Raw genomic sequence first — 13,054 nt, 5'->3', positions numbered from 1 at the left:
GGACTAATCTGAGATAATTACTATATCAGCTTGGGCTGACATACAGATCTCATTAAACAAATTGTGTGGTGCTAGTTTTTTTGGAAAGGGAGGGGAAAAACACTCAAAGGAGCCACTTGAGGAGGAGGTGGGTTGGCATTCACACAGCACACATCGCTCTCATTAGGCATTTGTTCCTGTGATAGGATTCCCTAGGGAATCTCTGTTGTGGAAATCAGTCCTGCAGGAACTGTACACCAACATTCTCAAGGACAGAAAATTTCCTTAACTGTCCTGACAAATGTTAGTGGAATTTTTTCTTTTAGACTTATGCTCCACATTTCTTGTTGATTTTGCTTATACCTCTTCTATTCAAATAACTTAAGGGCTTACCCATAATACAAACGAAGCATTTGTTTTTGTTTTCTGTTCCAGAACTCATGTTTTAAGACTTAGAGAAAGATAAATTTCAGTAGAACTTTAGGAGATATTTCTTGTTGACTAGAACAGTTCAGGATTTAAATGAATTAATTAGAAGGAGGCTCCGAAACTGAAAGAAAAGGTTGGCTAGTCATTTGTGGGGCACTTGAATTCTTAATTTTTGACGAGAAATAGTGTTGTTTTAGATGGACAATGCTATTCTTTAATCATTCTTTTAGAAACTTTTATGATTCTATTAGTGCTCTGTAAGATACAGATATGTAATGTAATGTTGAGAATTATTGGGAAATATCATTGAAGGACAAATAGTTGTCATTATTAATAATACATAATGGTAAATATTTAAATTCATAAATCCTTAAGCATATTTTACATTTTAATGCAAAACTGCATCAAAATGTGCCTCAAGCATATTTATAATATTGACAGGCAATATTTGACAATATTAAAATACCCATTTAATTCTGTGTTAATAACAATACAGATGCAAACTAAATTACTCTAAATTTTGTACTTGAGAACTCTGTGGCATGTGATTCAGAAATGGAAAACTACAGTTCTTTTTTACAGATTGCTTAGTACTGTTATCAAACCAGCTCCCAGCTGGGAAATCTGTTAGCGATAGTGGCATACAGGGTTTTGTAGATTCACCAAATAATTTAAAAAAAAACTTTATGATAGATGATTTGTGCAGCCTGGCCTAGGAAGAGCATCTCAACAGCTTGTGGATGTTTTTCTTTGTTTTTAAAGATTGGAAATGTATGTTTTCCTTATCTAGAATGTGGCATATCACCAGACACCATTTTATTTTCATCAGTGCATTGCATTCTAGGATAAACCATTGAACACAAAATGTTTTAAAAGCCTGTTGGAAACAATTGTAAGTTGCTCTCATGTCTTCCCAGCGCTTTCTCTGAGCACAAAGCGTTTATTGTGAGGTGACATTTCACAATGCTTTCCAGCCTTCCATAAATGTCGAGAATTAGAGCATCTCCTTCTTTCCCCCCCCCCGCCCCCTTGCTTTTTACAGCTTCTGCTTTAAAAGCAACATCCACCATCAGTTTGTGGCAAATCTCCTGAATATATTGTTAGCTGTGATTTGTTAATTAGATCCCCCACATTCTGTACTGCTTTAAAATGCACCAGGCATCGCAGGAGCGCAAACAGTTTGGGTTGGCTAGAAATATCTGTTCCAGATGTTTGGTGATTTTAATGACTGCAGTCAGTGACCTGCATCTATTTTCTGGATATAAAAATTTAACCAACAGCCTTTGCAGTGAGGCTGCAGGATGAAGAAACTGGAAACAAATTTAGGGGGGAAAGGGCATCATTGGATATAAAGACACATGATAAATGATAAGTAAATATTCCATGTTGCTGTTTGTTTTAATTCTTTAGTAGATCTAAGCATTGCATATGTAGTATCATTATAACCAAGTGAGCAGTAATGGAATTAATTATTCAGTGACAGCTCTGTACAGGGCTGAATTCCATAAAGTTTCTCAGATATCCATTGTCTTTTACCGACAATCTCCATTTAACAATCTCTTTTCTAGTACCTTTTCCTGGTAGAACCAAGAAATCTTTGTCTTCTGAGAATGCCATTCTTTAGATTTAAGTGTGTCTTCATTGCATCTTTGAGGAGATATTAAAGACATTACATGATTTGCCATAGAATTAGGAAACCTGGGGAGAGGCATAGTTGGCATTTTGTTGAGTGCAATTTTTAAAAAAACAGGTGCCATGTTGGGCCTGATAGGTTAAAAAAACAGTTAAACCACATAATGAACCAGCCTTCTTGGATGTTCCTTAGTTAATTCAGGGGAATATTTAGATGATTCAGAGCCATTCCCATAAATAAAACATAATGTAGAAGCTAATACTTTGCTTTGCATGTCCCCTTCCTATTTAATTATTTTTATTAAAAGAATACATTTTCTTCAGTTAGAAGTATCTTTGTGAATATTATAGCTCAGTTGGTAAGGTTTGTTTGTTCTGTTAATATTTTATGAAATTTAATCTCAAATACAAATTTAAAGTAGCCATTATTTTTTGAATTTGTGTATCGGTTGAATACTAGACTGCCACAGGAGACTAGAGTCAAATCCCCCTTTAGCTAAGAAGTTCACCAGATGACCTTGGACCAGTGGCCCACCCTTTATTTTAATCCACTTCAAAGGATTGTTGTGAAGACGACACATGGAAGAGGAAGTACACTGCCCTGTTTCTTAGAGAAGGGGGGATTAAAATTCATTAATTGTTTCAATTTTTTAATATAGCACAGTCTCAAAAAATATATATGTATAATCCTTGATTTCAGGATCAAGATATAAAAGTACTACTTTATCCACACTGTTTAGTATTCTCAGAAGAATGAGTTACTGGAGTCCTGGAACAGAGAAATGAATTAAATGTGATGCTTCTACATTATGGATGGCATTTTTAAAAAAGAAAGCAAATATTTCTATACATATAAGCACATAAATACACACCACATCCTTACACATTTTTTCCTGGCTTTTATTTAACAGGCTTCCCTCACATTGGCAGAACTGCATCTAATGGACTGCCTAGGAATTCGGCAAGTTATACTGTAATTCCAATGCATCTGAAGTGCAGTAGATTAGAGAAAACCAGAATTGTTTCAGCCTGTACTCTCATTTTGTCATGTAATTATTTATTTTTTTTTGGTAGGGAGGATCCAAATTGTGGGTCCCGAAATGTGCTTCCTTATTCTGCCTAACTTGTGAATCATTCTGCTTTTTCCATGGCATGTTTAGATGCAGAGCTTATCTTTCTCTTCCTGTTTTAAAGAAGGAATTAGATATAAACCAATATAGTGCCCCTATTATACTTTATTTTTAGCAGGCAGGTTGTATTATTATCTTGGATTACACAATGGTCTTTTGTAAGGGATTTTGCTCCATTAGAGGATTCAGCAGCAAGGCAGAGTTGGAAAGGAATTAAGAGAAGAGCATTTAAACAATTTACACCACACCCGCTGTTATTTTTCTTTTCCTTTTGGTTCCCCCACCCCCATTAAAACCCATTGTGTCAAAAGGCCTGTATTGAGAGTTGCTACGTCATAACCACGATCACGATCACGACCGTTCTGCCTTTCTGGCAGACAGTATCTCCTTTAATTCCGTCATGTGATTTGGCCACATGCCTTTTCTGAGTAAATCTGCAGCTTGCTATTCGTACTTCAGAGGTGACATTGGGATAAACAGAGAGAATTTCAGAGAAAGCTGAGTTATTTACAAGCAAGCTTCCTACCGTTTAAAAGGTCTTGATCATTACAATGATAAATAAAGTTCTCTGTAAATAGGTCTGGCTCAATAATATTTGTGCTAAACTACTCTTTTATCTGCTTGATCTGTTAACCTTGGGGAGGATTTTCGGTTGCTGCCTCTTGTCAGCTTATATGGTCAGAACAATGGGAGGTCTCTTGGCTAGAAAGCTAAAGTCTTCTGAATTCTTCATCTAAGGACAGGAGATTATTCTGTATAATGTATACATACCATTCTCTTAAATTGACACAGTCCTTCAAATGCAGAGTAATCTGCTGAATCCTTGGTTACTTCTTGTGGGCATTTAATTACCCAACTAGGTGACATCATTAGTGTGGGATTTACTCGTCTTTTATATTCAGTAGCTTGCACAGCCCATATTGGTAGGGATATATTTTTCTCCTTGGAGTTCCTTGAATAGGATATTATTTTCTGCTTGTTTGTCTGGTATTAAATCCTGCTTCTCTTGGGGCTGCTGCTGGAGGACATGTGTTCTGATCTTTTTTGTTTCCTTCTTAGCTGCTCCCCTTCACCAACCAACAGCATCCATTTTTTTTATTAGATTTAGATCCTGTCTCTTCTTCAGGATCTCCAAGCCTAGCTACTCCTTCTTCCAATTTTTAATGAGCTAGGCCTATACCTGTGCATTTGGTTTTTCTTGCCTAAATGTAGAACCTTGCTTTTTTTCACCACTGAATTTCATTTTGTTAGATAGCGCCCAATGTTCAAGTCCATCAAGATTATTCTGTATCTTAAGCCAATCTTCTGGAGTGTTGGCTATTCCTACCAGCTTGGTGTCATCTGCAAATTTGATGAATTTCCCATGTATCACCTTATCCAAAACGTTGATGAAGATGTTGTAGAGCACTGGGGCTCAGAACAGAGCCCTGGGGCACCCTACTACACACTTCCCTCCATGTAGTTGCAGTTCCATTGAGGACCACATGCTAAGTACGGCCGGTCAGCCAGCTATGAATCCATCTGGTGGTGATGCTGTCTAGCTCACATTTTTCTATCTTATCAAGTAGTAGGTTGTGGTCTACTTTATCAAATGCCTTACTGAAATCCAAGTAAATTGTATCCACAGCATTCTTCTGGCCCACTACCGGTAATTTTGTCACCTGGTCAAAGAATGCAATAAGATTTGTCTGTCATGAACTGTTTTTGACAAACCCATGTTGGTTTTTAGTAATGACTTTGTTTATCTTTTCCAGAATCTTCCTAGGTATTGAGGTCAGACTGATAGGTGTGTAGTTTCCTAGATCCATTCCCCCACCCCCCATTTTGAAGATGGGAACTACCTCAGCTCTTTTCCAGTCTTCTGATAGTTCAGAAAAAAGCTTCCAAGAACATGTGAAGGAACTGAAGTTCTATACTTTGATTATTTGAGAATAAATAAAAGAAGAAGAAATAGTGCTCTTACGCTAGATAGCTGACATGATGCATATTATGCATTTGCTGTTATATTTTTTGAATTTTCAGCAGAAGTGGGAAAACCTCCAACTCAGTGGCTAGTTGGATCTGGACCCTGTCCTGGTGTTTTGTTTCCACATTATGTGTGCCAATTAAGCGTAGGAAAATTCTCATGTTTTGCAAATGGCATCTTTTTTAAGGTCTTAGTATGATGGGGATATTTTGTGATTTGTGGATTTTTGGATGTACATTTTGTACCATGAAGTAGATTAAGTAAGATAAGTTATAGATTGTATCAAAACTTGTATGACACAGGCATTATTATTAAATTCAACAAAAATGGACTTGTTGACATTTTTATAATGATACGATTCATTATAGCCACTTTCTGAAGAAGTGGATGACAACTTTTTCAGTGTGAAATAACCTTCTCTTTTATGGAATTTTCCAGAAATTACATACACACACAAAACAACTATTTATTATTATCAATAGGTATTTTTTTTAAAAAAAATCTAAAGTCATAATATACATAAACTTGCATGAGCCAATAAAAAGTGGGGAAATGAAGGTTTGAAAATAGGAGAACATTCTGGAACAGATTAAGAACATGGGCCAAAGTTTCCATTTGTTAGAACAAAGCTGAGGTTCCTTTCTTCATATGCCGTTTTACAGTCCACCCACGGCTATCTGTTGTGTGAGACAAAGTAAAGAATTAAATCAATCCTTTGGAGTCCCATAATTAATATCCTGATATTTATTGTATCTATGTCTTAATATTTTTATTAATTTTGCTTACTCTAGGATAAAAAGATGATATTTATATCTGAGTGCATTGGTCTGTGGACCAATCAGTTTTAAATTTAATTTGATAAGACAAAATTTAAATTGTGAAGATATATGCCAGAAAAAATCAATTCTATGTTGTGGTTCCTTAAATATATCCTGTTCCATTATCTTTATTTGTGTCTCTTGTACTTTGGCCTTTCTGCTCTATTGCTTGTCATACTTGAAATATCCTGTCTCCAGCCAAGTCATAAAATGATAGAATCGTGGAGTCCTATTTTGGTCTAATCTGATTTAGACCAAGGATTTAGAGGAAAAGATCTTTAAATGCTGTGCTGTCTCAAAGAAAATAAAGCATGTCTCTTTTAAAAATATAATAGTTCAATCCAGTCTTGGCTGTCTGTTTTCTCTTTGAACATGAACTTAAATTTAAAATATTATATTTTATATTATTTATATTAAAAGATCTTTCAGCTGCATTCTAGAGTGACATAATACTTTCTTCTGCACATCTGTGCTAGGCAGAATGCAGTTACATCTAGCCTGTCATCAAAAGGAATGGGAAGTTACCATTTTAATATGAATGTAATTAGCATTTTGAAATTACTGTACAGTCTACAGTAGTTATGCTTAAAACTGAAACCTTTTTGAACTTAAAATAATATGTACATGTTCCTTTTAGGAATAAATGTATATAAATGCACCAATTTTCAAATTGGTGCAAAAATAGACAAAATAAACTTAAGTTTGTAAAAATAAGAAAGTGAACAAAATTAAACTTAATATTCCCCCCCTCTGAGAACAGTTTCTTCTCCTGTTCTTCTAATTCTGTTCTACTGCATGATGTAAACCTTCTGGTCAAGACTTTATCAACTATTTATTTTTGTATCTCCTGTCTTTTTTTTGCACTAAATTACCAAAGGAATGAATAGAACTAGGAACACTAATAATGAGCTATCTGTCTTGCTTTCATAAGCCATTGGCAATCAAATTACCGTATTTTCCGGCGTATAAGACGACTGAGCGTATAAGACGACCCCCTACATTTCCTGTTAAATTATAGGGTTTGGGCTATACTCACCGTATAAGACTACCCCTCTTCCAACGCACACCAAATAAAAATTAAAAAACATCAGATTTGATTTTAATATGGTAATTTTAATTCAAATGCTTATGACATGCAGGTACTTAGAAGGAAAACTGTCACTTATAAACATAAGGCTGTTTGTCATCAAACATGTAAACATAAAACAGTGCAAGTGGATTAAACTTAATAATAATAATAATAATAATAATAATAATAATAATAATAATAATAATAAGAAGAAGAAGAAGAAGAAGAAGAAGAAGAAGAAGAAGAAGAAGAAGAAGAAGAAGAAGAAGTTGGAAGGGACCTTGGAGGTCATCTAGTCCAACCCCCTGCTAAGGCAGGAAACCCTATACCATTTCAGACAAATGGCTATCCAGTCTCTTCTTAAAAACTTCCAGTGTTGGAGCATTCACCACTTCTGGAGGCAGGTTGTTCCACTGGTTAATTGTTCTAACTGTCAGGAAGTTTCTCCTTAGTTCTAGGTTGCTTCTCTCCTTGACTAGTTTCCATCCATTGCTTCTTGTCCTGCTTTCAGGTGCTTTGGAGAATAGCTTGGCTCCCTCTTCTTTGTGGCAGCCCCTGAGATATTGGATCACTGCTATCGTGTCACCCCTCACCCTTCTCTTCATTAAACTACACGTACCCAATTCCAGCAACCCTTTTCCTATTTTCCTAATTCACTTTTTCACTTTTCCTAATTCACTCTAAAGCTTTCCCTGCGCAGAGCCTTAAGTAACCCCAGCTGCCTGCAATTAGTGCAGGTTCTCATCCCACCAGGCTCAAGGTTGAGTCATCCTTCCATCCTTCCGAGGTAGGTAAAATGAGGACTCAGATTGTTGGGGGCAATAAGCTGACTTTGTAATAATGCTGCTTGTGGGGGGGAGGGTGAAAGCTCTAATAGGCAGGCATATACATAGAATGAAGGCTATTGCTAAGCACATTGATTTGTGCTTTAAATTGTAAGGCGCCCTGAGTCTTCTGAGAAGGGTGGGATATAAATGGGATTAAAAAAAAAAGACCAAATGGGAGATCCACTCCAGGTTTTCCAGCCAGCCCGCCCAGTTCCTGAGTCAAATGTGTCCTTAGAGCTAAGCTGCTGCTCTGCTACACATTCCCCACCTGCCTTTCAAATTGCTCTTGCATTCCCCACCTGCCTACAGCTGCTCTTCAACTTTAGAAGGAAAGAAGCCCAGACCCCAGCCTGTAAAAAAATCACAGACTGCAGCTTCTACTCCAATTGGTCCCACTTTCCCTGCGCAGACTAAATGGAAGATCCGCTCCAGGTTTTCCAGCCAGCCCTGTCCCTAAAGTTTCAGCACCCGGCGTATAAGACGACCCCTGACTTTTGAGAAGATTTTCATGGGTTAAAAAGTAGTCTTATACGCCGGAATCTACGGTAACATTAATGAACTTATAAAAGTAATAATTTCCCTGCAATACCTCCTACATTTTGTTTATTAACCACATTTTTCTACTATCCTAGTCAACCAACTCTGGGTGTTGTATTAAGTCACCAATAAAGACCACCAACATGGACTAATAACATTACTCTCACCCTCTTTAAAACACTAAACATGTTGGTCAAAAACCTAAGCAGTTGCCCATTGTTCATCATTAGAAGTCAGTAGTCTGCTGAAAAGTATATTTTAGTGCTTTCCAAAATTACAGAAGAAGAGGGCAGATACATCTTGGAGATCGTTCATTTATAGGCAGCAGCACAGCAGTCAAGTAGTATACTTCATTATGCAGGTGTCATCACAGAGGAAGCCTATCCTCCAGCCCATACCTCTTTTAGTTCTGATAGGTGAGGGATCTTGAGAAAATCCATTTAAAATGTTTAGTCAACACAAGCAGAATCAAGCCGAGTAAGATTACCTCTTGGGTCCAGAAGCCCAGTGAAAGGTCTTGAGATAGGTGTAACTGCAGTCTCAGATTTTGTAATTGCAAAATAAGGGGAAGAGATGTGCCTGGGAAACAATCAGACAAGAGAGGCAAGGGCCCCAGTGGCTTAACAATCAAAGAGACAAACTTAGGAAGCACCAGCTCTAATAGATCAAGTGTTAAAAGTGATGGCAGGAAGTTTGTAGTTTCAGACTTGCAAGATTTATGGCACTCCTCTTGAGTAAACTAAACAGGAAACATGACTAGATGAACTGATTCTATTTTATTGTAAGGCTACTTTATAGAATCTTGCAAATCTGAAAGTAGAAACTTCCCTTACCATTTTTAATTGCTTGATTCATTAGGGAGGATCCTTCCTAAATTTCGTTCTCTGACTGTTAAACCGCTGGGGCTCCTGTGTCTCTTGTGCAATTGTTTCCAAGAGAGCATGTCTTCCCCTCTTACGCCAAGGGCATCCATACATTCCATTTCAGGTTTTCCATGCTTGCAGGGAATAGTCTGCCAATGACACCCCAGCCATAGACCATGTTGCAGTGGTCTGGGCATAAATTACCATCACCAAGACATTCTGATCTAAGTAAGGCTGTAACTACCGTACTATCCAGAACTAAACAGAGGTCCAGAAACCGTTATCTTCTGCTGCCATTCAGCCAGGAGATATGAGTCCCAAGTCATGTACCTGTTCTCTAGATGAGCCTGGGTTGGCAATGTATAATTGAGTATCATCAGTTACTTCTCCCAGTAGCCTCATATAGATGTTGAATGATAATGAGGAAAACACCAAGCCCTGGAATATTCGACCTTGGAGCAACCACAGATGCTGTAAGTGCTCTCCCAGTATGCCAGCTGACCAAGGTAGACCAAATTTATAACCAAAGACATGCCAACTAATACCACTTTTTATTATAAAACTACAGTAACAGTATCTTGCAAGTCTGAATGTGCTTCACCCCTCCTTCCCTTTATTTTCATGAGAACTAAGGGGGGCGGGGAATCGTGTCTGAGACGTTTTTTCAAATTACATTTCTGCCCAGGATTCAGATTTCTTTTATTTTACTTGTGTCTTGGTTGCAACTCTTCCTCCTGTTCCTCAAAGTTATTCCTTCTTCCCATTACACATTATAACAGCCAGCCGTAGAGTTACCTCATAACAATGATCCTAGTCCGTGCAGGTGGTTGGAGGGATACCATGATCAATAATATTGAATCCTGTTAATGGGACCAGAAGGGGCACACCTTTCCATCTAGGTCCTGACAGAAGATTAATGTTGTTTCAATCATTTGTCCAGACCTGAAACCTGTCTAAAAATATCCACATAGTCCACTTCTATGAATAGCAGTTTCACCAATATGGCTGGTTCTTCAAGACAGTGTCCACCACCACCTCCTTCAAGAAAGGTGGGAGCAACACACACTTCCTCAAAGAGATAGAAACCACTTCTTGAACCCAGCCATACACATGTAAACTCTTGTCAATTTTCAGTCATTTTTAGTTCCAGAAAATAATGTTGTACATATCTTATATAAATGAGTTTTCTTCTGATGTGATTATAGGCTCACATGATTGGCTGAACATCCAGTTTCATAAAATTATAAAGTAGAGTTAAAATAGATTTAGGGATATTCGATGGGAGACATCCGTTTAAAAACTTCCAGGTCTGTAACTGGGAAATCAAAGAAACATCCTGCAAACAGCAATAGCAAACAACATCTGGATGGTTGCCAAGAAAACTACCCAGTCCAGTCTGTGAAGTTGGTAGGAGTCACAGTTGATTTGAAGGAGACTTTTTATTTAATACAAAATATATGCCACTGATAATAAAACAGACAGCTTTGAAAATTCCATAAAAGAGTGACAGGATTTATACGAAGGCAAAGTAAGTTAGTTATGCAGTGCTGTTCTTCCTGCCAAGAAAAAATAAAAAAGCCATATTAGATTGATGGAAATTCATTTGAACATTTTGTTTAGTTGGAGAGGATAGTTGAAGAGATGCTATTGTCAATAAGCACTGTGAACAGAGACCCAAATTTAACATCTTCCTCTGGCTCCAAATAATTTACCCAGCAGAAAAGATTTTTGTATGTTCAAATATATCGTCACTATTTATTCAAACCTGATATTAGGAGCTTTTCAGAAAAACACAGAAGGGCGTTGTGAGAAAGTCGCTGTCTCTAATGAGCTGCTAACATCTGTGTGAAGAATTTAAGAATTGGAGCAGAAATTAAGGACAAGGCATAAGAAAAAGGTACAAACTTCCAGTTTTGTCTGTATAAGGCAGCCAGGTACACAAGACATAGAGCTGATGCAGACGTATATTGATGGTCCACTACTATACATATAGTATCTATTCAACAGCAAGTGCCATTAAGTTCTGTGGAGCCTATTACCAGACCAGTGCTGTAGTCTTGCAGTTCAAACTAAATATTTAAATTCTGTATATTCCTGATTCTGTTGGAAGTTTTTTCCATGCATGAAATTGTAGATTTCATATAACCATCCCTGCAACCATCTGCAATGTATAAGATTCCCTCTCTTTTTATATAAACCAGCAACTACAGTCATTATATAATATACTTCAGAAGAATCATCCCATTGGCTTTAATGAATCTCCTTTGGAAATAAATAGTTCACAGAAATGTGCTTTAAATAGCATTATAGGAAATCAGATTAAGATGAAATTCTTAAAATTGCTGGTTTTCCATTCACAATCTTCCTTTTTCTGTTGTAGGTGGACGCATATGTTCCTTTTCCCCTTGCATCGAGCAAGTTCAAAGGACCTGCTTAGCTTTGGAGGAACACGGCTTTACTGAAATCACTACTTCGGAGATCCTGCTCAGAGTTTACAATGTTCGAACAATTAGTTTGCAAATCCCTGATCTTGGAAAAACAGCAGATGGTAATTCCAGCACTGGGGCTGATGGAGGCAACCTATCAAATGAAGATGCCTTGTGTCCAAATCTTCCACAGGAAACTGTACAATTTAAGAGCGGTGTGCCACTTAAGGAAATGGTGGGACACACTGGTTATTTGACCTTTGCTACTAAAAACTTATTTTAAATACAGGCTTGAGAGTGTTTCTGCTATGCGCCCTCTGAATGTAATTTTCCCAGCTCTTTGCTTCCAAAGCAGTTCCATATATAGTCAGATTGATATTTTGTTTAAAGAGCTAGGCAGGAGCACTGACCAGATCAGCCTTGGCAACGTGCTGTTATTCTGAAACAATGCTTGCCTAGTTGTCAGGTATAGATGATGTACTAATAGCTGTCAGGTGTGTTTTGGAATTTACAAAGTAAAAGTCACAGGGTGTGTGTGTGCGTGTGTGTTTTTTGACATTTTTCTCCCTCAAAGAGGGTTAGCCATAAAGATTTTTTTTTCATGTCTGAATATTTGCTTTAGAAATATATATTTTTAAAAAAAGAATATGAAACAAGCCTACTGTGGCTTTCAATTAAGGCTATTAAAAACCACATCATGTGAAGTAAACATGTTTTTTATTCATACCCCAAAAGAGCTTCAGAGTACAGAAACGCATGTACCAAACTCTTGACAGCAATTCCTTAAACTGAATGCATCTTTTTCTTGGAATGTACAACTGTCTTCTGCTTTGGAGCCCAACCCTGTGACAGGGTAAAACTGCTTTCAGTTAATTGTTGAAGGGGCTACAACATGGGTAGCCCCTGCACTCCACAGTACCTGTTGATCTTTGAATCCAGTGTGGTATTTGAGGGTGTTGGCTTTGTCCCTCATTAATAGAAAACAGGAACTTTGAATAAAGCATGGATTCTATAGAGCAGGGGTGTCAAACTTGCAATGTCACGCAACGTGTCGCAACGTATCACGACTTTTTCGCCATTGCTGGCAATGGGGTGGGCGTGGTTTTGCTATGATGCATCCAGCCAGCAGTTTGACACCCCTGCTATAGAGCCTTTTTTTTATAGAAACATGCTGAAATTGCTTAAAGGTACAATTTATCAGACAATAGGTATTACATGTAATTCCAATGAATGGGGACATTCCCTAGATACAGAATGTAACTTTACATCTGCATTTGCACACACAGCTTATATGTACAATCAGTTTCCTCATTTACTTCACTGGGTGGGTATCACCGAGCACGCTATTTAGCATTTGTGGATCTGTGTCCTTTCACTG

At 37.4% G+C, this 13,054-nt stretch overlaps 1 protein-coding gene across 1 annotated transcript in view; it reads left to right on the top strand.

Moving 5' to 3' along the window:
- The window catches only part of TRMT61A (tRNA methyltransferase 61A), a 40,305-nt gene extending 27,508 nt beyond the window's left edge, over positions 1-12,797 (top strand). Inside the window, exon 3 of the mRNA XM_083360284.1 lies at positions 11,631-12,797. Coding sequence (XP_083216410.1) covers positions 11,631-11,959 — 329 coding nt within the window. The 3' untranslated portion in view covers positions 11,960-12,797. The remainder of the gene's footprint in view (positions 1-11,630) is intronic.
- The last annotated feature ends 257 nt before the right edge of the window (positions 12,798-13,054 follow it).

Source organism: Vipera ursinii, assembly GCF_947247035.1.
Source record: "Vipera ursinii genome assembly, chromosome: 1".
Classification (NCBI taxonomy): domain Eukaryota; kingdom Metazoa; phylum Chordata; class Lepidosauria; order Squamata; family Viperidae; genus Vipera; species Vipera ursinii.
Note: the sequence above shows the minus strand (reverse complement) of the source record. Positions and strands in the feature narration are given on the sequence as shown.